This window comes from Lepisosteus oculatus, chromosome 1, assembly GCF_040954835.1.
Source record: "Lepisosteus oculatus isolate fLepOcu1 chromosome 1, fLepOcu1.hap2, whole genome shotgun sequence".
Classification (NCBI taxonomy): Eukaryota; Metazoa; Chordata; class Actinopteri; order Semionotiformes; family Lepisosteidae; genus Lepisosteus; species Lepisosteus oculatus.
In genome coordinates, this window is record NC_090696.1 from 68724595 (window position 1) to 68752496 (window position 27902).

The window sequence follows — 27902 nt, forward strand, 5'->3', positions numbered from 1 at the left end:
TGACAAAGACAGTCATGCCTTTTATGCACTTGAATCACAAAACTCTGTGTAGGAAACGGCAACAAGTCACATATTTATTCTAGGTGGTGCCGAGCCCCATGTGAAGCTTTGACTGAGCATGATAACCAATAGAGGAGACGTGTTTTGCCCCGTATGTGGCAAATAAAATATCTCCTCTATTGGTTAGAGAACAGCTTAGTACAAGAACAGATCTTTCTCTGGGAAAAAAGAATAGCACAGATTAAAACCCCCAATAAAATCCAACTCAAATAAATGAAGGGCAGGAATACAATAAGCAGGAAATGTAAAATCTAAGCCTATAAAAAATGCAAAATGCCTCAGAATTGGCCGAAACAAATCAGCATGAGAGATGTTCTCCAATTACTGGAACCACCTCATGTACACTCCCTGGGCCCTGTTCTTGAGAGGTATTTCATTCTGAGAGGGCAAATAATCTCCAGTAAGAGTCCGTAGATACAAACCTTTCTTATTCTAGCAAGAGTCACCAACAGGCCACAAGGTTAATTCCACCATTCTACAAGAAAAAATGCTTTCTAATTGGCCGTCTGTAAAGAGTTCAGGAAAACTTTTGTAAGGTTTGTCTTTACGAAACATAACAGACTTACATTGGATCCATATCGGAAAACACACTAGACCACAGGTATTTCAAATTCATACAAGATTGAATTTGTCCTGTGAAAAGCTGGACAACTGGGTCTCCATCTGTGTGTTCAGGTCCTGAAACTCGGTCAACCCGAGATCAGAGAACCTATCGAAGATAAAAAATAAAACTCGAAAAATAAAACTTAAGGTACTCTAGGTAGAAAAACAATTCTTGGTTTGCAGCAATAATTCGTTTTAAAGAAGAGAATTTCTTTCCCTTACTTTGGATCATAGAACATTAATATCTTAAATGTGGGTTTTGAAGTGAAGCTAGTAGTGTAATTATGTTGTTGTAAAAGGCAAGCAAAGCATTCATACTTAGTTGTCATGTGCTCCCAGTTTTGACATTTTTATGAGCTGCAGGACATTCTACCATAACAGAAATGTGTAGATTTATAGTGTGAGAGAGGAAATGGTCACATTTGGGATTGTTAAGACCAATTATCAACCAGAAAAAAAGACCTTTTTCAGCCACTTATAAAACAAAAATCTACATGTATACAAACCTAATACCTTATATGGCCAAAATAAAAAATCCTTGTGATGTCCACATCATCCCTTTTCTGTGCAGCCCTTTCCAATTATTTTAATGTCGCCAAAGTGCAGTCATAGACAGTAATACCAGAAAGATGCATCAATAAATTCTACAAGGAAATGAAATACACAAGATTATAGAAGAATTAAAATGATAAATGAAAAATACATCACACGTCTTACTGTCCCACTCATAAGTTATTCTGTACAAATGTACAATCAGCATGAAGAAAACAGAAGTTTTTGTATCTGCTTAAATATACAGAGAACAGTTCTATAAAAAGCTTCAAATACAGTATAAAGCAGTAAGAAAAATAAGCATCCTGGAAAAAGGTTACCAATGGAAGAGCTCTCACTGCTTCTGAAAGATGAAAGTTTTGGCACTTGACAAAAATGGTTATACAAGACCATCACTACTCAGAACAACACGGTCATTACCATCACTTTGTGATAAGACTTGGTTTTTCTCTTCATTCCATAACTGCGAAAAAAACTACATTCCTTAATCTCATTTTAACACATAACTATCTAACAACAGCTCTAGAACTTCTTTCAGTAAAATATGCACAACAATTAAACTTAAATGACCAAATAAATGACAGAATGAGATTAAATGACGTCATTCCAAAGTACAACTTGCTGGTTTTAATGTTTAATTAGTTCTTAATCACTGATGTGTCTTTCTGTTTTACTGTACAGATTTTTCCAGAACTACAGATCATGTCAGAGTAGAACATGGGGACTATTTAACCATTTCAGCCAAATCTCATCATGAAAAAGCAGCTTCTTTTATGGCTCTCCGTTGTTCGAATGACAGAACCGTGCCGTGATCAAGACATTTGTCCACAGACGAAACAGCCAGGAATTCCAGTTCACTCCCAGACACCGGGAGATACCGCTGGCTTTACATGACCAGGTGTAGCCCCCCGTCAACAACGACCACTTGGCCGGTCACATACAGGGACTCGAGGAGAAAGAGGACAGCCTGGGCCACCTCCCTAGGCTCCCCAAAACGTCCCAATGGGATCTTCTTCCTCAATTCCTCTTCCTTCAGTTCCGCTGTCATGTCCGTGTGGATGAAACCTGCGGACAACAGGAACAACAAAGTTCTTTTACAGGAAGACATCCACACAGTGGTGTATTTCACGACCCGACACAGAATGCATCCAGCTCCACACTAATCTCCATATTTTCAGAAACGTCTTAAAGAAGGGCGTGACAGCATAGTCTTTGACATCCGTTTTGATCCCTGGCTCAAGAAACCCATGATGGAAGTAAACAAAGATGATGTAAGGAAATGTATGTGAGAAAGTCTAGCGAAGAGGCTTAAATTCTCAAGAGCTTAAAACTGCATTTGAAAAAGTAAAAAAAGAAAGGCTTTCTGTTACTCTTTAAATGACAGTGGAAACAGCGTAAGATTTATTTATGGCAGCAAAGGAGAGGTAGTGATAGGAATCCTTTTGCCCCAAAAAGCACTTTAAACAATATTGAGAAAACCAAAAAATAAGTATAGAAAATATTTCAAACACCAGGTACATAATGTGACATCAGTTGAAGAAATACAACCATTACATTTGTTAAAAATTGTTCTTATAGGCCATGAGCTATGAGCATTATGAGCAGTTAAAAAGTTCAGAAAACACTAATGTCTTTTGATTACAAGAAGACGTGAATTACCTGGAGCAACCAGATTGACACGAATATTTCTTCCGGCAACTTCTTTGGCGAGAGAGCGTGTGAATCCCTCCAGTCCTGCCTTACTGGCACTGTATGCGCACTGGCCAGCATTGCCCTTTAGACCAACAACACTGCCTATAGGAAATACACAAGCTCAGGATCAACTGGGTCTTCATTAATCCCAGAGAAATTGCTCTGTAAGTATGGTCAATAGATGCTGGGAAACTACATTTGATGGTAGGGAACAGAAAACAGTCCTTCAATAAATTAACTGTAAAATGACAATCCAGAAAAATTACTGTATGAATAGATTGTTAAAAGTTTACAAGTGTCTGTTTTTATTTAAAAAAAGAAAACTAAATTGTGGACAACCAAACAGCAGGCCCTCACTTTAACCTTTTGCAAAGGTAGTTGATAAAGCCCTGTTTGCAAATATTAAGAAGAGATAGCAGTTTCTAATTATTGGCTTTCAGCACCACCTTGTGGTGCCTTTATGAAAGTTCAATGACTCAGGCTTGGATTTAGGAATCCAATACAATCTGGGAACACAAAAAACATAACCCATAAATACTACTAAGGGCCATTATACTATTAAGATTCAAATGGTAAAAAGCAATAATTTTAGACATTTTAACTAAATCAAAACATGTAGAATGGTTATTAAGTTAAAACTGTCTCTTAACTGATTCAAAATTAGTTTCTTCTCAAAAACGCACTAAAGTGTTACACACACACACACCTAGGGCCAATTTTCCCAGGAGCCAATTAATCTACCAGCATGTTTTTGGACTGTGGGAGGAAACCAGAGCGCTTGCAGGAAACCCACGTGAACATGAGGAGAATATACAAACTCCACACAGACAGCACCTCAGCAAGGCAGCAATGCTAACTACTGCAGTCCCCTATTATTCCACAAGTTGACAATTCAGTCATTGTAACAGATATTCCTTAGTCCATGTTTTAGAGGACTATGATTATTAAGGTGTTAATATATAGTGAGAAGCTCCACCAGAGTCTCTTTATTGTTGACAAAAGGGTTGAAATAGGATGTCCATGTGGTCTATCATACGGACAGTGAATACTAACCTATATTTACAATGGCACCTCCTTGGTTGTGAAGCATCCCTTTCAAAGCACTTCTGCAGGTAAGCATTGCACCTAGCAGGTTTGTGTGTAGCAGTGTGACTATGTCATCTGTCTTCATCCGTAGCAAGAGGCCATCCCTGCAACACAAGAGATACACGCTTTTCCCTCCACTTTTCTGGAAAGTTTCAGAGTAAACTAGTTTTTCAGAAAAAAAGATGTACAGGAAAAAGGACGTTAAACTCTAAGAATGTCTACTCCCTCAATATGTACCGCGCTGTGTTCAATGTGTTATATTAGTAATAATTAAAAACAATTTAATCCCACAAATTTAACAAAACATAGGTTAGCAGACTCAGGGGAAGCTTAATGATGTCTGCCATTGAATTCTAACTGAGGCAGAACAACATTTTCCAATATCATTACAATTCACATATGCATTTCACATAATAAATCACAAACTACTGAAAGACATGTACAGTGATAAAAGGCTAAAAGGCTGAAATGTCAAACGCTCACCCTGCTCCTTGAGCACAGTATGGTGTTATCGACTCACTCTGGGTGAACCGCCAACATTTACTTTCACGAATAAAAGTCTCAGACTGAATTATAGCAATTTTGACACAGGCAAAAAAAAAAAACACAAACAAACCTGTTAACACCAGCTGCATTGACCAGGTAGTTAATACTACCGCAGTGAGACTGAATCTTCTCAAATGTCTTCAAAACTTCCTGTTCCTTTGAAACATCACAACTGAGTGCAATGTGCTCATCTGGGTAAAAAATGTTAACAGTTAATATATTATACTGTAAAATATTAAACATTTAGCTTAATCCTGTATGCTACTCTGTATTAATAATCAGTGGCCTACTATATTGATACAATTCAGAAATACGTTAGCATTGTTGTTGAATGCTGAAAATGATTTTTTTCTAGAAACCAGTGTCCTAACTAGTTTCCAACCTATGTATTGAGGTGACTACTGTGTTGTCTTATTTTTGCTCCAGTCAAGTTCTTAATTACAGGCGACTTGATTCAAATTTCTTTTTAATGTGCTTTCAGATCTTAGAAGGTCAAACAGCATGTTTGAACTGCCCTTGATCAGGTGTGCTGCCTGAAACGTAACCGAGTGGACCTCTGCAGAAGGAGAAAACACTGGTTTCATTGCCGGTGTGGTTAATCCATTAACATTCCCTCCTCTGTCTAATCACCATACATTGTTCACCTATTAAATGCTGATAAGTCAGAAACATGCTGTATGTAAGCTAGCTGAGGACAGGCTGATAAAGTTCAATATCTATATTAAGCCAGCAGCCATTTCACTCTGCAATTCACAACTGGCAGCCCACTGAAGCTCAGCAGGTGTGAGCCTGGCCAGTACCTGGATGGGAGACCTCCTGGGAAAAACTAAGTTTAGTGGGGCCAGCAGGGGGCGCTCACCCTGTGGTCCGTGTGGGTCCTAATGCCCCAGTATAGTGATGGGGGCACTATACTGTAAAAAGGGCCGTCCTTCGGATGAGTAGTAAAACCGAGGTCCTGACTCTGTGGTCATTAAAAATCCCAGGGTGTTTTTCAAAAAGAGTAGGGGTGTTACCCAGGTGTCCCGGCCAAATTTCCCACTGGCCTTTACCAATAATGGCCTCCTAATAATCCCCATCTATGAACTGGCTTCATCACTCTGTTCTCCTCCCCACTGATAGCTGCCATCACACCATCCAGGTGGATGCCGCACATTGATGGTGGTGGAGGGGAGTCTCCATTACCTGTAAAGTGCTTTGAGTGGAGTGTCCAGAAAAGCTCTATATAAGTGTAATTATTATTATTATTATATGCTGATACTGTGGGAAACTGTAGCTTTGTACTAAAGTATTTTTCGAACTCAAGACTGACTGCAAAATCACATTAACAGAAAATGTGAACAAACATGCAAGTCACTTAAAATAATCAATAAGCACTGGATAAACAGTCATATAAACCAGCAGACACAGTAGTACAGGGCTTAGGAACCAGTGCCCTAAAACACGACAAGATATGAGCTTTGACTAGACCCATACAGACACCCGTGTCTGAACTCCAAGCACTGCACTGAGCTGTAACTGGTAACACTCCAAAATTACATGCATGGATATACTGGGCTTCAGTGAGGTACTTTACTTCAGTTGCTGCTGTGCAGCAGCATTGCTGGGGATGGGCTCAGTGATGGATTGGTGTTCCATTGGGAGGGGGGAGTCATGTGCTCTCTGTTCGCGTAAAGCCATGGAAACCAGGATAAGGATAAGAGCCGCTGCAGCTCAGAAATGGACATTGCCCACATACACTTCGAAAGTGAGTAAGGGCAGTGTAAACATATAAAAGGACTGCCTGAAGTACTACTCCTCAACCCAAACAACAATTTTGAAAAGGAACTTTGAAATGAATAATAATAACAAAGACATACTCCCCAGAGCAGAGGCCGTGGCCTGAGCAGCCTCCATATTTCGTGCGACGACAACGACTCTGTGCCCCTTCTCGGCAAGCAGCTGTGCCACCGCCCTCCCAATACCTCTGGATCCTCCGAACACTGCGCACACGCTGGGCATTCTTGCCTGCAGAAGACGGACACATGGATACAGGAGACTGGCCAAGGGGATCTCAGCCCTTCCCAGGGGACAAGAAAGAGGGATCACAGCCAATGTTCCCTCTAAGCTGTGCGCATGTGCGCGCGCGCACACAGGTTAGGAAATCAGCGCGCATGGGAAATTGAACTGCGCACAAAAAATTAAATAAGATCATAATAAAACAAACACAGTCGTCAATTGAAAATGCTAAACTGACCACACGAGACTGGCTGCAAGAGGCCCAACTTGGCTGTGTGCATCATTATTGCTACTCGATAATCGATATCTATGCTCTTGTAGTCTCGTACCTCACTGCTCATGCTCGCTCGACACTCAGTCTCTATGATTGGGCTTGTTGAATCGTTGTCCTGGTCTTTTGGATCTCTATGCTTCTATGAGAATGACTATATTAACAAAAAATAATTTCAGGTTTACAATTTTCAATTACCAATCAAATCAATTTCCAATCAAATTTAGTGCGCACAAGTTTTTGTCACTGGGGAACAAATTTGCACAACTTGCAATTTTTGCCCACACAGGCCATTAAAAATTAGAGGGAACATTGATCACAGCCCATTCCTGGCAACCAAGGGCTCAGAATAAATGTCTTAGCCCAAGAGTGGGCTCGGCCCCCACAATGCACTGCAACTGGTGCACGTGTACAGGTGTCGTCAAGGCAACACCATGGGTAACAATAACCACATTGGAAATGCGCTAGTGGCAACATGGGGAAACTCATTAAAAAAAAAGGTTGGGGAGTTTAAAAGTTCACAGGGATGTGGGATAAGAGGGCTTTCCATTAGCTCCAAAAAGCTTAATTCTTTGGGTATTTATTTATTTTTCAGGATAGCCCACAGGCTAAAAGTGCACATCTCACTATCAGCTATCAATCTGACAGCTATCAGCTCTCGGATTGATAGCAATCAGCTATCACTATCACTATCAATATATGTGCATTTTTTCAGGTTTTCACATTTTGGTGTATGTAGAATTTCATGCGCATTTGCAAGAATTAAAAAAAAACTGTTAATGTAAATAAAATTAAATATCACATTTCATTTACCATTTCATTATACATTGACTTCAGATCTATGGTTGACTTTTTCTCATATATATATTTTTTTGCACACTTTGGAATGTATTGGATGTACAGCAGTTACATCACCATACACCAAAAGGATTAGGACTAAAGTCAAAGTCATGTGATTAATATGAATGATATACAATACAGTATATGTTTGAGGTAATTTATTTTATGTTTTTCACAACAAAAACATATTTTGTGTTAAACATAGTGATTTTAAGAGACCAAGGATTCTGGGACATTTTCACTTTAATATTTAACTACATATGCCTTTGAGCCAATGACCGTATAAAGTCTGCTTTCCACTGAGCTCCCAGCAAACTCTGAGTAATTATTTGAGATGCTTTGCTGCTGTCACTTTTAGTTCGTGTTTTCTTGGAGTTGTGTATTCTTCTGACTTCACTTTTGCCTTCAGCATGAAAATCCTTGATCTGAATGATTGATCCAATGACAGAATTTAAATTCTGGACATTGACACTTTTAATTTCCTGTGGTGAACATCTTGGTTGCATTGGTCGGATGTGTTGTGCTCATGGTGAAGCGCTACTCAAACAGTATGGAAACATTTTCTGCTACATAAGCAGACAAAACGTGCTGTATAAACAACATTGAATTGTTGTGGTACTTGAGATTCATTTGAATTTTTCTGCAGTGAGTGGACCTTTGAACAGAACTGGATGCGTGTTTCCACTTTCATAAATAGACGAAATCAAAAGATTTCTCCTCTCGAGTCTACTTTCTCCTTCAGGCTCATTCGTACGATGTTGACCGTAACCAAGCCAGACCATGTAAACGGTTTTTATTTTTCACAAAATACATTTGCGAGGCAACGTTAGATCCAAGATCTTGAAAACTGCCCTTTTACTTTAAAAATTGTAAGCTGTATTCGGAAACTTTACTTTCAATAACAAATACAGCCTTTCGCCACAGTACAGCAAGTCTGGTGGTTATTTTGTTAAACGTAAACAGGCCTTTATGAGGAAAGAAAGGTACGCGCGTGTATTTTTAAAAGGACCCCATTTGATTTCTCTTAACCTATGTGAATGAACAAAACACGCCGCTAATATCTACAGTCTGTTACAGTTAAGCAGCTGCTGCCGACTATAAATAAAATCCCGATACACTGGATAGCTTGCATAAATACAGGAAAATGTTCCACTCACATCGACTTTAGCATCGACGTCTTGCGTTCCCAGTTCCGTTAGATTAATCTGTGCAACGTTAATTTCATTTTATTTTTCAAACTTTTAGTAATTTATTAAGTCCTCATTTTTTTAGGTCGGTCATAAATATCACCTTAAAATCGAAAGTGCTACCAGATTGAATACTACCGTACTTGCATTTGTTCTGCTAACCTGGACCTGTAGTTCTGCGGTGAACCAGAAGAGGGACCAAGTGAATCCTTGAAGAAAAGCTCTAGACAAAAATCCAGAAAATTAACCAAAAATACAATTATCTTCAATTTTTAGGATTCGGGCTCAGCTTTGTGACAGTTTAATGCTAAATCCTCATATGCAGAATGTGTTTCTCCCTGAGCGCCGTGGATGCCACTCAGCACTAACTCCACACTGAAAATTGCTTCAGGTCCCCTCCAGAGTGTGACCTTGAGATAAAAATGCTTAAAATCTCGTATCGCAGACGAGTTATGATTCAGTGCTCAAATCCACATGAGGATTGCAGTTGCTCACAATCCAGGTTTAAAAAAAAAACTTTGTCCGTGAAACATGAAGTCATGAAGTGTAACAACAGTTAAACTTCTGTAGTGGAATAAAGAGCAAAATGTACTGGTCAGTCAGTACAGTATATACTACAAAACAGGGGCACTTTATATACACTACAGCGCCATTGAAGGGTACTGTCAAAACCATCTTGTTTGTTTGATTAATAGATTATATGAATGACCATCTGGCTGGAGCAGACATTTTCACTGGAAAAGATTACCAGGGTGGTGTATCTGACAACCCCTGATGCTATTTTGGTGATCTGTAATATGGTGAACGTATCCAAGGCTTTGGTTGAACATGACTTGACGGTCGAATGTACCTTTTCTCTTTTTCGGTGCAATTATTTTAGCTCTGTTCTTGGGTTGTATTGGGGATACAATACATCTATGTGTTGTAAATCTGGAGTTTGAAATACAACAAATGCTGTAATTGAACTGTTATACGTAAAGGAAAACAAAAATAAACTGTACTATTTGAATTTCTAACAACAGCATTGCGTAATAATCGTTGGATTTGTGACTGACAGTACATTTGCTTGTCGTATTCAGAATTATTTTTGAGGAAATTTGTAATAAACTGTGAAAACTGTAGCAATTTACTTTTAAGAGTTCAATGAGTCAGAGAGCACTTTCTAAATTCTTACAATACATATTTCACTTCGAGAAGATAAGTAGACGATAAACGTGTTAATTAATCGAAACGAATGTATTCCATGCTTCTACTGTTCACCTAAACACAGTGGCGGCGGAGTTACGTCACACGGCTTGGCCAATCAGCCGCGGAGAGGCCTGGTGAAGTCCCGCCCCAGGCTGGGGGGCTGTGTTCCATCTCCCGGGAGAACGAGGAGAAGCCATGATGGCGGCGCGCGCGAGAAGAAAAGCGAAATGCAAAGTGCAGGTATATTCGAAACAGCATAAAGGAATTTTATTTAATTTTGAATAATAAAATTAAAAAAAATAATTCAATATCTCTTATAGGTATCATAAGGTTTTGAAAAATAATTAGCCTTTTTTTTGCTCCCAGCTGTCTACCTTGTAAGGAACACGCGCGTAAAGGTTATTAAATGTATAAAATTAATTTCAAGGTTGCATCCTTATGTCATTTGTACGTTTTACAGTATTAGCTGCCGTTTTTGTTCAGCATTAATTTCTATATCTACAACTAAAAAAAGCTTTCGTTAAATTCGTTTCAGTGGTAGACGAGAATACAATATACTGTTCTTGTGTTTTATATCCCCTGTTTATATATTTATGGGCGGTAAGCCGGAGAATAATCTTAGTAATTATGCGATTTTATTATTTACAGGCACAGAACTTTTCTATACCAATACCTGATATGCAGGCAGATTTACCAATGAACATAAAACGGGGGATATTTTGAAAACCCTCTCCATCCCCACCCCCTGCCCAGACAAGGCAATCGGTATCCTCTTTTTTTGATGTTCAGATATGGTAACCCTATATTTATGTGTTATTAATTTAAGAAGTAGAAACCCCAAATCCGAACTTTTTCTTAAAGATTCATGTTGCGCTGCTATATCCAGCGTCCTTTGTTTGTTTGTTTGTTTGTTTGTTTGTTTTTTCCGTTACAAAACATGACGGAGTATTTTTATAAAAATACTTGGATTAGCCATCAGTACTCGCCAGAAACAAAACAACTTCTCATGAGTTAGGTGAGCCGACACGCTTTGCATTTAAAATTGCTTCTGTTTTTCGACTTTCCTATAAACCCGTCTGCGGGGATGACATTTACTTGACCCCGGTAAAACATCTTGGAAAAATTCTGAACAAAGAAATTCAGAAAGAAAATATCAAGTAACGTGTCGGTGCGATTCAGTATACGTATTTCGAATAGCCCGAGATACTTTGTTCGAAGACAAATATGCATGGCAACACCTCTTCGCGAGAAAGAAAGGCACTGCAGAGAATGGTCAATATGGCCCAGAAGGTCTCACCGAGATTAAACAGCTCTATGAGGACCGCTGCCGTGGTAGAATTCTGGCCATCACAGAGGACAGTCACCACCCAGGGCATGAGCTCTTCACCCCACTGCCCTCAGGCAAGAGATATAAGAGCATACGGACACTGACCACCAGATTCTTCAATAGCTTCTATCCACAAGCAGTGAGACTGGCCAACACATTTAGCCATCCCCCTCGGACCACACCTACACCATCACCATCTGCCTCTTTATGATTTCTTATTTATTGCACATCTCCAGTCATTGTTTACACGTCTGTATTGTTTACATTCAAACTGTCTACATGTTTACTTGTACGTTGTCTACTGTTTGTTTGTATAATGTCTTGATGCACTGTTTGCATTTTGTTTTTTTGTTTTGGTTTTTTGTTTGTTTTTTTACACTTGTTTTACAATCGAGAGACTTTCTGTAAGTAAGAATTCCATTGTACCAGAACCGGTTACATATGGCAATAAAGTTCAAGTTCAAATACTGTTTAGCTCACCGCATGGAAGTTGTGTTTTTCCAAGGAGTCTGGGCATTTGTCATTCATAACCACCTCGTTTTCCCTGCTGCCACCGAGGAGCAAAAGAGTATTTCTTGTTATCTTCGCGAACTCGTATGGGGGGGGGTTATTATTTTTTTTAATACTGCTGCTCACTGTAATGAGATCTATTGCACTCTGGCAGTTATCAACCTTGTGAGAAGGTGTGAGATGTTCTCTGGATGTGTAAAGGGACCCTCTGGAAAAAATAAGTTCTTTCCCCATCTCGGGGAATTCTAGTTGTATCGTGCTTATATACTTCCAAGCATACCCTGATGAGTAATGTGATGATGACTTCTCTGTATATTCTCCTACAACAGAAAGCAGGAACCCTAGCTTACATTAAATATTGCACTGATTTCCTCTTATTGGTTCCAGAGGTCATCTGCTTCATTAGACATTGCTGGCAGTTATCTGTATGTAAATAATAATAATAATAATTGCTTACACTTATATAGCGCCTTTCTGGACACTCCACTCAAAGCACTTTACAGGTAATGGGGACTCCCCTCCACCACCACCAGTGTGCAGCATCCACCTGGTGATTGAAAATGAATTGTGTCCCGATATCATTCCATTGATTATTTTATTGGATTGGTTTTATTGATAGGATGTCTCTGGGATTCAGTTGGAGGTGGGTTGTGGGGTTTATGTTGCCACACAATCTTCCAACTACGTACGTGTTTTCACACTTGTTTATCCTCCTGCAGCCTGTTGGTTTCTGCTGCTCTTCAAATCTCTGGCACATATGGACGAATGAAGTGGTGTAAACGACGGTTTATTTCATTGTACATCAGTACTTCTTGGATTATTACTGCTTCTTTTTTTTTTTAGCATTGCAGAAATGTTTTGTAATAATTACAAGTCTGTTAATGGGGGGGAGGCTTGCAGTGCTGTTGGTGAGGGACAGTCGGTGCTGGATTTCTTGCACGGGGACGTGTAGCCTGTGACAAGTTAAATCTTGAGTGTCGCGGAGGTGGACTGGCTCCCTTATTCTCCCCCGTGTGGAGATGCAGGGTTCGAAGCCAAGCACTAAGATGCAAAACACACAGATGGCTCCTCCAAATCAGGAGGATTTGCCCAAAAAAATAGGTACTTGAGTATTCTAAAAGTGGGCACTTAGTATACACTGTAGCTGTGGTCATTGTCATTAATTTTTTTTACAGAGATGATGTTTTTTAGAAGTTGCTTTGCCTTTCAATGCAGACCCTAAAATAGACTTTCTTTTCAGGACTTTTACTGTTGGTAAAGCGTTTCTCTGTCTGTTTCGAGAAGGAGGTGGAATCGGTAAATGGAGACTCGAAGAGGGCCAAGCAGTGTGAGGAGTCGGCGGTGCCCAGGGCGCTTCGAGAGGAGGTCGAGAGTCTTTACAAGCTCCCAATGCCCCAAGACTTGTATCACTTCTGGGATTTCTGTCAGAAGTTAAATGCTGAAAATCCTTGTGGTAGGTAAACCAAAGTATTACAGTTTAAGCCCTCTGATGCCCAAATAACGCCCTAAACAGAAATTGCTAAGCCTCTCCAGTTGGAAGTAGTTGCTATTAATAATATAATCATTTAGCTGCTACTTCTAACCAAAGCTGCATTGCATTTGCACCCATTTATGCAAGCTGGGTATTTTACTGGAATAAGTTGGGTAGGGTCCCTTGATCAAGGGTACATTAGTGTGGCACCCAGTGAGATTTGACATTTGTTTTTGTTGTGGACGTAGCGATGGTGTAAACCATGTTTTTTTTTTTCAAATTAATGGAATCCGAGAATGTAATGTTTTGGGCACCTTTTCCTTTGTATTCTTTTACTGTGTGTCTACATAGCTTTTTCAGTGGGAGGGTCTGTAGGTTCTGGTTCACTTGGCATTTTTAAAGTAGCTGCACTTTAACTTGACACGTGAAGAAGGCTCCACGGCCGAAACGTTGTGTTCTCTTTCTTCTTTTTTTCAGCATGGAATAAACCTATTACTTGTTCCTTTGCAGCCTACGCATGCTGACGCAGCTACCCACCTGCACTTTAACTTTGCCCAGTTAAGCCAATAACTTGCTTTAGAGCTTAGTTGCAGTGAAAACCTGCAGTGGCTCTGGCCCTCCATTACTATATGTGGATAGTTGTAGATTAGAGTTTGTCCAAATCATTGTAACGGTGTACATGCTGCTCAGTGCTGATGGCTTGTTTTGTGAATTTCTAAAACATTGTGAGAATTGTTTGCACTGTGGTAAACAGTAAGGCTACTGTTGTGTGAGTGGGCAGTAAGAGGGCTTTGCTCTGTCGTAGTAAATTCAATATCCATTTTGCATGATCTGGGCAGTGGGTGGTAATTTCTCAGCATTGTTGCTAAGGACAGTAATTGTGCACAGCATCCAGGATGAGAAGATGCACTGGATGAGCACCCCTGCCTCAAGACTCTGGGGTCCTCGATTCAGTTCTGTACTGACTGTTGCATCTTCTTTCAGTTCTCTGCCCAGGCTTGTGTGGGTTTCCTCCCGCCTTCCAAAGACGTGCTAGCAGGGTTAATTGGCATCTCTAAATTGTCCATGTCTGTGCCCTTCTGTTGACTGGCTTGTCTATGGTGTATCAGGCTTGTGCCCTGTGCCTCTGGGACAGTCTCCAGGTTGCCCCAGGTCTTAATAATTAATAATAATTGCTTACACTTATATAGTGTAAGCACTCAAAGTGCTTTACAGGTAATGGGGACTCCCCTCCACCATTACCAATGTACAGCCCCATCTTGATGGTGTGATGGCAGCCATAGTGCGCCAGTGCACTCAACACACACCAGCTATCAGTGGGGAGGAGAACAGAGTGATGAAGCTGGGGTTTTTAATGACCACAGAGAGTCAGGACCTTGGTTTTATGTCTCATCTGACGGACGGCACCTTTTTACAGTACAGTGTCCCTGTCGCTATACTGGGGCATTAGGACCCAAACAGACCACAGGATGAGCGCCCCCTGCTGGCCCCACTAACACCTCTTCCAGCAGCAACCTTAGTTTTTCCCAGGAGGTCTCCCATCCAGGTACTGACCAGGCTCACACCTGCTGAGCTCCAGTGGGTTGCCAGTTGTGAGCTGCAGGGTGATATGGCTGCTGGCTCTTAAAAGAAACGAGTGGTTTCTGATGATGGGTAGAACATTTTTTCTCAACCCCTGTGCCGTTGAGACCAGGCCTGCAGTGTGGCAGTATGGGTGATCTTAGCCTTTATGTTGTTGGATGTTAACACAAAACTGAAGATGCCTGCTTGGTGCTGTTGAACACATGACATCAACATGTTTTTTCTGTACCTCTCAGATGCACTGATGAACAGCCTTGGGCTTCGGCTTGTTGGTCCCTACGACATCTTGGCGGGAAAACACAAGTGTGGGAAGAACCCAAATCCCAATTATTTTCTGCACTGGAGGCACTTCTATGACCCCCCGGAATTCCAAACCATTCTTATTGGAAGTAGTGAGACACAGTATCACATGGGGTACTACAGGTACACTACAGTTCTTGACTTTTGAGTCCTTTTACATCTTGGTTCCTTCTTTTCCTCTTGGGTACAGAGAGGTTTGGCGCTTTGAAAGCATGAATTGTTGACAAAACGTCGGCTGCTTGTCGTTTGATGTTTTATGAGTTACAGATAGCTGAACAGTGGAAAGTAATTTTGCATTTCTTAATTTGTATACGACTTTCTAGCAGTACTGTTCCAGTTCATCAGGCTACAAATTCAGGTTATGAGGCGGCAAGCATTAGGGGAATAAAATTGTTTTTGTAAATCAACTGTGACCTCTGAATTTAAGTGTTGAGAGCAGGAGTTTAGCCATGCTGACATCAGGTGTGTTAAGTGTTTATATTCCCATTTTCACAGAGTTCTGTAACTGAGATTTTTTTTTTTAATTGTAGGGACTCTTCAGATTCTTTGCCTGTGTTCATTGGTGCCAACGAAGCAAAGAAGAGCTGTTTGATAGCACAGATGGGAGACAATGTATTTGCTGCAGTCACGTGAGTTTTTGCTCAGAGATGTTTTTCCATTTGTACACGTGAGTCCATCTGATTTCTTATAGTGTTTTTAAGTCATTTTACTCCCCATGTAGTTCATGTTCAGGAAATTTAGGATGAAGTTTATTGTGCTATGTGATATTTATAAGTTTTCTTTTCTAGATATATTGTTATTTTAACGGGATTTGAATAATGTGAGCAGTGGTTCTGCCTGCGGTCAGTTACCTGATCAGGCAGATGAGCATCACCGATTTCTCACGTGTGCGTCCTTTCCAGTAGCAAGAGCAAGTGAAGTGAAGATTCTCCAAATGAAGATTGGTGATTGTGTATATAGATTATTCTGATTACCAGGACTTCTCTTGTATTCTTATAATTATAAGGACAAAATCAAGAGTACACTGGTTACAAAATATAGTACAATACCGGGGCCAGCGAAATATTTTGCTGTTCTTTGTTGGGTACGGATAAGTATTGACAGGCTGATTTATTAAAAAGTATTACATTTGATATGGTGGTTCAATCTTAGTAGACCTTTTCTTACAATATTACTTAAAGAAGGGTTCCATAAAACCCAGACAAATTATCTTCACTTGCACTGATCTTACTGTTATTAATATTATTAATTTACCTTCTGCGTTTTACTTTTTTCATGTATTCATTAACATGATACAGTGCCCACGGATTAGTTGAGATATCGGAGGCTAAACGATCTAGGACACTCGTTTTTTCCATACTGAATGGAATATACGTGGTATCTGCAAATCAACTAGTGTCTGTTAGTCTGAATTAAAACAGTGTGTGACTTTGTCCTGTAGGCTCTTCCTTACGAGAAAACTGAAAGAGAAGAGTGACAAAAAGAAGAGTGGCGCATTACAGGCGCTGCAGAAGGAGCTTGAGACTGCTGCCAAGAGGCTGGGGTTCTCCTTAGAGCAGAAAACAAAGTCCATGAAGGAACGGGACAAAAAGGTACTGTTGACGAGAGACTGGCTTCAGGTTCTCTAAGCACCTTGACGTCCAAGTTCTTTTCTTTGTCACCTGGGATCTAAAGCACAATCTGAGCGTTCACAAGTGCATCCAAGTAACTGGGCTCACTCTTCGGCTTCCTCTTCTATGTGTTAGGATAAATGGATGTGCAGTAGTACACATGGCAGCAAAGATAAAGAGTGACTGTAATACACTTTGAGAATTGGATCTCGCCGTCCATTAAAAGAGCTGAATTGGAACAGTTTTCTAGATGGGGAAAAACGTTATGAAGTGAATTTTGTAACAGATGAATACTGACGTTTTTTTTTTGTCCTTGCTTAAGGTGGTCACAAAGACATTTCATGGGGCAGGCATTGTGGTGCCTGTGGATAAAAATGATGTAGGATACAGAGAGCTTCCTGAAACAGATGGTAAGTGCAGAACCTTACGAACTTAAGATACACAAGACATTTTGAAGGTTTTTTCACGGCTTAGTAATGTACTGGTTTTTTGGTTTATTATAAAAATTTCCATTGTAGGTGTCTTATAATTTTCAGTGACATTTGTATTGTGTAGAATAAAACAAATTCAGACCCTTTCTGTACACTGGATTTTGTCTCGCTGTTTTCCTGTTTCTTAGTTTTGGTTTATATTTCTGTTAAATTAGTGTTTGGTTAGTGTTCTGTTAAATACTGACATACTGTTAGATTTTCAGGATTTATTTTCCAAAACTGTAATTATTATGAAATTTTACTTTTATTATAGTGATATTTAAAATGCATGCAAAGGCAATGTAATCTTCCAAGTGTAGTGAACAGTCGCAGGAGCCAGTGGAGAAATTGCCTGTACTGTAATGACAGAACTGGCCACTAGTGTCCGCCAGAGACCAGAAGAGGTGAAAAACGAGCATAGATTGTTAGTACTTTCGCTGATTCTGGGTCGCTGTCTGATTTAAAGGTAATGGTACACTTTGCAGTGTACCTCGGGTACCTGCCTGCTCTTGTTTTTTAAATGCTCTTCCCCTTAGTTTCCATGTTTCCTGCTGTTTGTTCTGCCCAGATCTGCTGGGTTGATTTTGATAATACCTCTGACCATTTGAAATATCAAGTCCTTTTTCTGAAACAATGTTCAAGGTCACTAGAGTGTTGCAGCATACTACGTTTGCCATGCCTTTTGGAAAAATTGTAAATGAGAGTTCAGTGACAATGGTGGTAATGGGAGCTGAAAATATATGCAGAGCTACTGAAAACCTTGAAGTGGACACTTGCTGTTACCAGCAGAACCACAAGAACAGAAACCACATAACACATAACACCAATTTTGTAGTATAATATGATCAGAAAGTTTACTGCTGGGCTAGGGACCCTTATCCACAATGAGCCAAACTTGGCATTTTCCTAACCTTTCTTCTTTTGTGTTCTGTGAAGAGATGCTATTTTGCTGTGAGTGTGCAAAGTGCCGTCTGAAAACTACCCTTGAGTGGCACTGAGCAGAATTGCTTGGAAACGCAGAGCACCTGTTAAGTCACAGAGAAAGCCATTAGCATATTCCTTATTATTTATTTTCAGCAAGCCTGCTTTTGTGGTACTTAACAGCAAAGTCTGAGCTTTGTCTCTCATATTTCTATGGCTTTGGGAGTGAAGATTCTGTTTGCCTTCCTCATGATCTGTTTTGCACAGTTTACATGCCTGGATATTTGTCTTCTGTCCATTGCTACATTCCTCTGGATTCGAGCTATACAAGGCTCTGACTGAAGAAGTACATTTCATTACTGTTACGCAATCTGTTTGTACTTCCTGCTTTCTACAATACTTTACTCCGTTTTCATGTTTTCTGTATTTTAGATGAGATGGTATTGCATTTTTGTATTTTAAATTTTGCTGTGCAAAAACGTTTATACAAACCTTGTATTTTACACTTTAAACTGGATAAGTGTTTTGGATAAATCCCCAAGATTGACTGGGAATTTCTATAAATACAGTGGTCTGTTAGATTATTAGCACTTGATTACACATTGAATATCTCAGAGAAGTCAGCTGCTATTTGGGACATTTATAGTAGTTAAGTAAAAAAAGGATGAAATTTGACTTCAGACTTCAGTTTTAAATTGCTCAGTAACTACGTTTGTTTGGCCTTGATCCAGTTCAGAGTGGGCAGAGCTGAAACCAGTGAAAATTGATCCTTTCTCTTGAATGAGAACTGTGAGGAGTCGGACATGACAGCTGGCCACAGGTCTTTCCTTGAAAACGTAGAAATATTTTAAAGGTTTTTTAAAAAAAACATAATCCCTGATTAATAACTTGAAAAACATTTGAAGTAATAGGTAAATTTAGGACGTCAATTGGATCAGAACCCAGAAGGCTTTGTTAACCCCTGAGGATCTGATTTTGTTTAGCACTTGTCTTTTTGCATTGTAATAAGATATGAAGATATGCAATAAGATCGGTTATTTGATGTTACAATGAATTTGCAGTTCTGTTTTCAGAACATTACTTACTTAATGAAATAATGTTTATTTCCAGGTGGATATCGTAGTGTACAGAGATGGAAATGTTTTGAGTATAAGAATTTCATGTTTGTTTTGTAGCTGGCCTGAAAAGGATATGCAAAGCAATTACAGATGCCAGAAATGACGACGAGCGCATGAAAGCCTTTGCCCCAATCCAAGAGATGATTACCTTTGTTCAGTTCGCTAATGATGAGTGTGACTATGGAATGGGATATGAGCTGGGAATAGACCTGTTCTGTTATGGATCACATGTGAGTATTCTTTAGCAAAGATATTTGAAATTTTAAGCAAAACATCATCGCCTTTGCCCTGTCAGCTCTCTCATTCGACTGGATTAATAAATAGGGTTCATATCGGTGCCAGTATTAAAACTATTCGGAGAGGTTCATTTTGGCAGGGGGAGTCAGGGAACCTGGATCTTCAATTTGTCAGGACATAAACTGAAATGAAAGCAATTTTATGTGCTAAACTAGTTCTCGGAAATGCAATTCTATACTACCTCTGTGGCCTACAGCCAAGAAAAGAGAAGAGATTTATGATACAATTAAACCCAAGTCAGTGTTTATTGTTGGCAGAAGAGGAAGAAACAACATTTGTTATAAAATCCTGTTTTCTGAGATGAGATCCCTGTAGCGTGTATTTAAAATATTGGCGGCTAGCATGCTTATTAGGTTGGTTTCCACAGTGTAAATTAGAAAAATATCATTTCCAGAACTTGAGAAGAGTCTGCAAGATAAAGGGGATAAAACTGCACAGATTAAACAACCAGTGTTCTGATCCTAGACGGAAACTAAAGAACGTCATGACTGTATAAAGAGATGAGTTTAATTAGGTCCTCAATTCCATATATCATATGTCGTATATTGACAGTTTGCAACTAACATTGTGGTTTTTTATAAACTTAATAAAAATGCAGATATGACCATATGTGCAAAATGTGCTCTGCCTAATACTGGCATGTATTGGTGGAACAGTAAACTGAACAGGATCTAAACGTACAGTGAACTGTGAGTTGGAGTTTGTGTAACTCCCCTTTTTGTCAGTTGTTCCCCGCCCCCCCCCCCCCCCCCCTCACAGTAGGTTTTAAATGAAATTTTGCATGGGCTGCTATGGGCCTACAGCAGTCCACAGACCGGGGCTGCTATGGGCCTACAGCAGTCCACAGACCGGGGCTGCTATGGGCCTACAGCAGTCTGCAGGCAGGCCACGCAGTTGGAGTAACCTATGCATATGATTACAGTCATGCTCAATTTAAAATCGGAATGAATAACTTCCCTGCTCACACGCTCAGTTGTATGCAAAAAGTTCAGCTTTTCATTCTGTAGTGCATCGTACTCCTTAGTTTTCCTCTCTAGCAGGTTGAGCTCATCGGGAACCTTACAACATGCCTCTCAAGAATAATGCCCGACATTCAGTATCTGCTAATGCCAATTTTGCCTTTTCAGTATTTCCATAAAGTGGTAGGCCAACTCCTACCAATGGCCTACAACCTCCTGAAGAGGAACTTGTTTGCTGAAGTTCTTGAAGCACATGTATCTTCCCGGAACAAAGAGAACCTGGACCAGTTGTCAGCGTGAGAAGATTATTCCAGATGTCTTAAGCCGTTTAGAGTTTTGCATGTGTTTTATTGTCTTTTTTTTTTGTTATTATTAGTGTACAGTTTGAAGTATTTACAAAAAAGAATGCAGATCTGTAATAAAATGTATATTTTTCACTATTGCTCTCTTTTCTTAAGTTATAACCAGCACAACAAAACATAACGTACTGTGTTACACGTGACCATTAGCAGTCAGAATCGGAATATCTGGAAATGTATCTATGATGAGGAAACTTCTGGCTCAGGTGAGGTCATGGGGTCACTTTTGACCCCAGTGCTTGAAATTGTTGGTCGTAATGTTGTGAAGACGTGTCTCTATCTTAGAGTCATCTCTCCAATCTCTTCCAGAACAGCATATGCTTGGCTGCTGTCTTTTCCACTCTTGATTATTGTAGTTAAGTGCTTGCTGATGTACCTCTATGTTCAAAATAAGCTGTGGTATGTTGAGAACTCAGCTATTTGAATTTGAACCAAAACAAAATGCATATCACCTGTTTTAAATTCTTGGCATTGGATTTTAGAATGAGTCACAATAGAGCTGCTTACTGTTAAGGGCTTGACCTATTTAATTCCTGACACCCACATGTTGTGAGTGCACTTCAGACTTGGGATTTCTTTCAGTTCCCATTATGAAGCTCTGAACACTGGAAGATCCTTTTCTGTTCTGTTGCTCCAAGAGTGTGGGAGGATTGTGGCCATATCGGATCTTGCAAGCCAGCTGCCACTTTCAAATTTTGTCTACTCGCTTTTATACTCTACCTTTCAATTATGTTCTATACTATTTTAATTTGTCTTTACTTGAATCTTGTTTTATTGTATAATTCTTGAAATGACATACTATGAAAAGAGTACTATTTCAACTCGTCGGACTTGGGTTTCCTTCACTTATTCAGTTCTCTGTAAACCGTTCTGGTCATCAGACAGTTAACACCACTCCCAGACGGTTTCTCTGACTTGAGGCTTGAATGAATTGACTTCAGATTTGATAAAAATGTGTTGAAAGCTATTACTTTTACTGCTCGTGTTACATTATCATTCTCCATCTACATCAACCATAATTGCTTTTTCAGGTCTGTCTGATAGTTGCCCCATAAATTGTTTCCTTGCTCCAGGTTGTCCTAGGAGCATACTTAGGTTGATGTTCTGTGGTTTTGAGATGAATGTTCATTTGGACTTATGCAATATACATAATTGTATAAATTTAACCTCAGCTTCTTCTGCATCTTTCTTCTGCATCCCAGACTGCTCGGATCTGCCTCAATCCTGCACTTATTTAGTGAGCTCTATATGAACCCTTATGGTCATTGAACAGACCATTTACTTTAATACCACTCATAGCTGGTTTTACATAATAGGTCAGTCATGAACCATCTCTGCCATTATAGTTTCAGATGCTGTAGTCTTATTTAGGTTTTCCCAATCAACTTGAAGGATGTTCATGCTTCCCCTATGAGTGTGGTCTCTTCCCTGCTGCAAGCATTATTTTACTGTAGTGCGATCAGGTTTGCATACAGCATTCTCCTTTTTAAAGACTTTGAACCTGACTTTCCTCCATTTAAGTTAGGTTCCTATGTTTTGAGGCTTCTATTTTGCATCCCTCTTGAACACTGAGTATCTCTATGTACTATACACCCTCTCCTTCTCATCTGCAATTCCAAGGCCTGTTTGACATTCCACACTTGCAGGTTTTTTCCTCCAGGTCGCCCCCCTCTCGTCTTTTCCCAGTGTTTGTCAGTCATACCCTGCCATTTTTTTTGGCTTTTTTCCTTTCCCACCCATGCCAAACCATAAATTGGAAAGAGCTGAAAAAAGGGACTGAACTTCACAATCATTGCCATTGGAATCACCTGTTGCTACTGTCACCACCATCATGCATGTTCATGTATGGTGCTGTAGTCTCATCACCTCTGCCTGAAGACCTCTGCACTCAGTAACTGTAAAGGTACGTGCTTTTCATTTTTGTTATATTCCTTTTTATAATTGAAAACTCAATTGTCCTAACTTTTCTTTTACTTGGGTTATTTATGTTTATATGCACTGTGTATTGGGTACTGTATATCTATGGTATACTGCATATATAGTATATAGGAAAGTGTTCTCCCAGTATGTGTTTTTTTGGTGGTTGTTGGTCAGTTCAGGAATGTATCCCCTGCAAATAGAGGACTGGGATTTATTTTCCTTATAACTCCCATAGCCCAGGTTCAGTGACTCCTATATCATGGGTACATTCTGTATGCACCTAATCGTAATATGTTTTTCACTTTTTTATATATTAAAATATAACCTACCCATTAAGCCCTTGCACCATTTAAGCTCACCAGCACATTTTCAGAAGTGTAAAAAAGTATTTCCTGATAATCTTGAAAAATCGAGTGGGCTTTTTTTACCCAAGTCCCTCTTTAATTCACACAGATCCGAATTTTTACTTGTGAGATGTAACTGTAAATTTGATTACGTCCTATTGGCTGTTTACTCAAAAGCTGTTTTGCGTCAAGAGCTAGAAAAAGAACACCTTTCACACAGCCAGGTATCTTCAAATGAATACTAATGACTTTTAAAAGTTGTGGGTTTAAAGTTAATAATTTACAGTAACTAGAATAATGAGCTATAAATAGCTATTGCTTTTTTAAAGTGAATTTCAAGTTAAAAGTAGTTTTTTTTCCCTTTCAGTAATGTAATGGGGCAGGCCACAGATGATTAGTGCAAAGTTGAATTGTATTACAATAGTCTTACATTTTCCAACATTCTTCCCGATCAGTCATTTCTTTACTTTATCATAAAGTGACAGTGAGAACAGAAATGTACTGGATATTTTGTACAATGTTTTTTTAGGTGGGCTTAAAAGGTACATGTACAGCTCGGATTATAAAGAAGGGCCATTTCAGATTTAACCCAGAATAACCATAACTGTGGTATTGTTTACGAAATAAAAGATACATATTTGTTCATTGCAGGTGTATGTAATTTGTTTGTATTATTAGGCAGAGTATGTTGTCTTTAATGTTCCAATAAAACATTTTGCAACCTGCAACATGGTGTAGAAGTGTGCATATTTTTTATCATGTATTTTAAGAAATATACACAGAAAACATAAAAATGGGCTACATGGGTAGTTGATCCATCAATTAAACCCAGTCATATATTCAAATATTTTAAAGAAAATGTATTAACCTGTTTTAAACAATCTTTACAGCAATACACAACAGCGGCAACATACAGTACCTACAAAGAGTCAGGAAAGGTGGATTTGGTTAGCTTAGTAAGTGACAGTAGCCTAGTTCTTCAGCCTGAAGAGTCATGATGCTGCTCAGTGTAACAGAACAGCCAGCAAGCGATGCAAGTAAACACTGATTCACATATTAGCAAAGCAGGACAGCCCCCATTGGTTACAGACATGCTTACTTTGCTGTATGGCCATGGAGCACAGCAAGGGTCAGTTGTTATAGGTTTTTTTATTACTGTACTTTTCAGAATATTTATTTTGCTTCGTGTAAATTATTCTCTTCCCAGCATACCTATGCATGAAACAATAACTACAAAATTAAATGAAAAGGCCACTTACCTATACATACTGTACTTCAGACATGTTCCAGGCATTAATATTTTGTCACTTCAGAGCCTTTTGTCCTCTGGGTAGTCCCGTCTTGAAAAGCCTGCAAATATTCTGATGTGCAGGAAAACCCAAGACTTGGGCCTCACGGATTTAATCAAATATTTTAATATATATCCCCAGAAAGCTTAAAAATGCAGATCAATCATGCAGGTTTCCCGAGTTCTGAAATTCACACTCAGAATATTAATACTACAAAGCTATAAGAAAACCTCCCTGAGCACCAACAATCTTAGCAGTTTCGCTGCGGTCTGCTCAGGCTCTGGATTGATTGCACTAGTATGTTGTTCTTTGTGTGGAGGTCTAGCCAGCAGGTTAATGGCTTTGGCGACTTAGGTCCTACATATCTTCTGTTGAACTCAGGGCAGAAATCGAACTGTTGTGCAACTGCTCTCCAAGCATTTGAGTCTCTCTGAAGCAGAACATATCCTGCTCAGAGCACCTTCTGTCAGAGACAGGCCACCTTCCATCGCACCAAACCAAGCAGGTATACGTCATGACTTGATTAGGACATAGTTCCAGCTTTTTTTATTGTTGTTATTCCATTAAGGTGCCCCTTGTGAATTGCTAATTATACAGACTCTTTTGTCAGTTCATTCTGGAAAATTTCAATATACAGTTTTTGTTGTTCAGTCTTTAATGCGCTGGGTTTGTCATTAGAAGGCTGGTCGTTAAAATCGCTGGGTATTGCTGCTTGTTTCCTTCAGCAATGTGTGTGGCAGGCAGATTGCGTTAGTTAAACGCCCATATTGCGAATGAGCACAAATCAAGTTAATACGGCTTAAAGCATTAATCAAATAATTAATTGACATATGTTTCTGAAATCACATAGGGCTCAGTTTGTTATCCCATAGAACATTATCCATTACGTAAAAAGTAACATGTGCCAAATGAGGTACTAATATAAAACTTTTACTTGTTTGCATCGTGCATCAGTAGAGCTCCATTTAAACTAAAAGTCTTGCTCTATCAAATGGCAATTAGCTGCACACTATTAAAAGTAATATGTATTAAGTAATAAGTCTGAAGTCACTGAAGCCAGGCTATTGCATTCCATGGTGGAACTAAATGATTTTGTACTCACTACATAAACATTAAGAATCCGCTGTTTTCATCAGCACTGACCAAGACGCGTCCCTCGCTGACTGCAGTGGACGCCTGTAAGATCCCAGGAGGCTGCAGGGGGCGCTGTTTAACGAAGAGAGCCCTTGTCAATGAATAAGCGCAACTGCTTTGTGAATCCGTGTTGCTGTTAAAGACATGACACCCAAGCCATTAAACGTGGTGTTCAACCCTACCACTTTGAGGTGTACCCTGCGTTTCCTTTTGATTTGACTACCAGGCGGCAAAATAACGACAGCTTCGTGTTTCACAACCTCTCAAGCCTAGTGTTCCCTGACACAAGTAATTTTGTGAGTCATTCCTGTGTCCTTTATTGTTTGTAGACAGAAAAAAGTTCACAACGATTTCATATTGTAGCTTAAACAAAAAAAATATTCAATTTTACATATTCGTAATGTACAATCAAACAATCAAGGTAATCAGACTTAAAATCCTTTATAATGTGCAACCCTAACACGAATATAAATAAAAAAAAACATCAATATTTGTATTAAATACAGTGTTAGGCAACACCACAGGTTAATAAAGACAATGCATTCTTTATTAACCAATAGCAGGACAGATACTGTTAGAAAGAGAACGCAAAAACACTGACCCCACGCTTTAGCTTCAGATAGCAGGTTATATTGGTAGATAAGGTGCTACGCATGTTTGCTGGAAAAACTAAGAGGAAACAGGACTCCTGGGGATACTCAAGACACACTGGATTAGTTTGTACTGGTCAAAGAGCATGATGCCAATAACTCCGGATTATTTAACAATTGGTCAGGATTCATCTCATGAACTTACTGTGCCGCATTTTTCAGGGAATCAGGTTCACTTCTCATTAAAGATGACTGACATTTACATCACTTCATTAGCTAGCTGAACTAAAGCAAGCGGAATCGCTACACTGACACTGCTCTAATCCTGCATCACGGCTCTCAGGACAACAGTGTGACAGGGACAGCGTGAAAAGCAGAAAGAAACGTCTTACGCATCGTTTACACTGACATACTGTATTTCTGATGTTCTGTTTTCAAGGATAAGATAACAAGGATAAGTGAAAATAAAAATCACCTAATAGGCTCGACTATATCCTCTGTGCAGTATCATTTATCAGTCCTTTTAGACATAAGGGTCCAGTTTTGAAAAAACAGTGCAAGTTCCCCATCTCGACATTGTTTAAAATATCAGTAGTAAGTATAGGTTTATTTATTTATTATTATCACTACAAGTAGCATTTAAAAAAAAAAAAAACAACAGGTCCAGTAACAGAGTGTACAGAGCTACCTTACTGGTTCCCCACTTCCTCTGGCTCCAGAACTTAATCACAACAATGTGGACACTACTGGAACAGGTGCGCCCCTGTCACACAGTCTCAGAGTTTGTCATTAGTTGCAGCTGCAACCTTCCTCCTCTCTAATTACAGGCAGAAACTTCCAGCTCGCCTTGGTTTTTTAACGCACTTCAAGCAGGCATGACAGTCATACACCGCATTCGTCCCATTTGATCTTTGTCACGGAAACTCCCAGAACACCCTTAAATAAGACTCAACCCTCTTTCACGATTCACAAACAGCATCTCAATATGAGAAAGGACCGCTTCAGTAGCATGATGGCCTGGCTCAATGCGCTGAAAAATGACAAGCTAGGAATGGAATGTTGAAATGCTTTGCGACGCAAGAGTTTCACAAATAATCCTTTAAGGGGGCAGCACCCTGCAGTCTGTAGTTAAGGTGGTTCAAGTCACTGGAAAGCAACGGGCCTGATAATGCCACTGTGCATAATGAACTTCAACATCACATGGGTATACATACGACACCCTTGCTCATCTGTGCATCACTCAAAGGGTGCCATCCAGACAACTGTCTTTACAGTCAAATCCACACTCTGGATTCAAGGAAGGGGTGTAGGTGGGACAAGCCAAGAGAGTTTTATCTTCTTAGGATAACACTTAAGTGCTTTATTCACGACTCCTTGACCAAAGCAGCATCTCAGGCAAACAATCCTGTAGACGTGTTTCCTTCTTTCACGTTTTATTCCGAAGTCCCTCTTCAATCGGAACCCTTGGGTCAGAGAGTTGTGCTGTTCAGCAAGTGAACTTCCTCTTCTGTCTCCTCCAGCGCAGGGTTTAGTTGAACATTATTGACTCTGGGTCGAGGTTTGCCATCTGGGCCATATGACGGAGGATGTCTTTTTTTGTTATAATGCCAAGGAGGCGCCTGAAAAACAACAAAAAGAGCACCGATACAGGTACAATTAGTCACATTAAGAGAACTCAACTT

The 27902-nt window shown here is 39.6% G+C and overlaps 3 protein-coding genes across 13 annotated transcripts in view; 1 reads left to right on the forward strand and 2 right to left on the reverse strand.

Moving 5' to 3' along the window:
* Positions 1–1833: 1833 nt before the first annotated feature.
* Positions 1834–11460, reverse strand: cbr4 (carbonyl reductase 4). Of its 4 annotated transcripts, XM_069191838.1 has the most exons (7): positions 11318–11460; positions 8976–9055; positions 6396–6543; positions 4610–4730; positions 3961–4097; positions 2875–3009; positions 1834–2280 (listed from the first exon to the last, which is right to left on the reverse strand). In XM_069191838.1, exons 1-7 carry the CDS (start codon positions 11394–11396, stop codon positions 2102–2104), a joined length of 879 nt encoding a protein of 292 aa, XP_069047939.1. In that variant the 5' UTR covers positions 11397–11460; the 3' UTR covers positions 1834–2101. The 4 variants fall into 4 exon arrangements, with proteins under 4 accessions (XP_069047939.1, XP_069047964.1, XP_015201008.2 ...); XM_069191863.1 differs by lacking the exon at positions 8976–9055 and having other exon boundaries at positions 11318–11392; XM_015345522.2 differs by lacking the exon at positions 11318–11460 and having other exon boundaries at positions 8803–9026.
* Positions 10153–21024, forward strand: hpf1 (histone PARylation factor 1). Of its 2 annotated transcripts, none has more exons than XM_069191814.1 (8): positions 10153–10260; positions 13142–13310; positions 15146–15332; positions 15740–15838; positions 16651–16801; positions 17142–17229; positions 19386–19558; positions 20753–21024. In XM_069191814.1, the coding sequence occupies exons 1-8, from the start codon at positions 10216–10218 to the stop codon at positions 20882–20884; spliced, it is 1044 nt and encodes a 347-aa protein (XP_069047915.1). In that variant the 5' UTR covers positions 10153–10215; the 3' UTR covers positions 20885–21024. The 2 variants fall into 2 exon arrangements, with proteins under 2 accessions (XP_069047915.1, XP_069047924.1); XM_069191823.1 differs by having other exon boundaries at positions 10203–10260; positions 13098–13310.
* Positions 21025–25922: 4898 nt separating this feature from the next.
* LOC102692477 (H(+)/Cl(-) exchange transporter 3) overlaps positions 25923–27902 on the reverse strand; it is a 44184-nt gene continuing 42204 nt past the window's right edge. For all 7 annotated transcript variants that reach the window (XM_015345778.2, XM_006629931.3, XM_015345776.2 and 4 more), the window contains one exon: positions 25923–27839. In XM_015345778.2, coding sequence (XP_015201264.1) covers positions 27690–27839 — 150 coding nt within the window. In that variant the 3' untranslated portion in view covers positions 25923–27689. The remainder of the gene's footprint in view (positions 27840–27902) is intronic.

Bases quoted from the DNA above. Each gene is read 5' to 3' on its own strand.
- hpf1 (XM_069191823.1), top strand. The intron at 13,311-15,145 runs GTAGGTAAACCA...TGTACCTCTCAG, and splicing joins AAATGCTGAAAATCCTTGTG to ATGCACTGATGAACAGCCTT. The intron at 19,559-20,752 runs GTGAGTATTCTT...TTGCCTTTTCAG, and splicing joins TGTTCTGTTATGGATCACAT to TATTTCCATAAAGTGGTAGG.
- cbr4 (XM_069191838.1), bottom strand. From the start codon at position 11,396: ATGCCCTGGGTGGTGACTGTCCTCTGTGATGGCCAGAATTCTACCACG. The intron at 9,056-11,317 runs GTGAGACCTTCT...ATTTTTGTCTAG, and splicing joins CATAGAGCTGTTTAATCTCG to AGCTTTTCTTCAAGGATTCA. The intron at 4,731-6,395 runs GTATGTCTTTGT...TTTTTTACCCAG, and splicing joins CACGGCCTCTGCTCTGGGGA to ATGAGCACATTGCACTCAGT.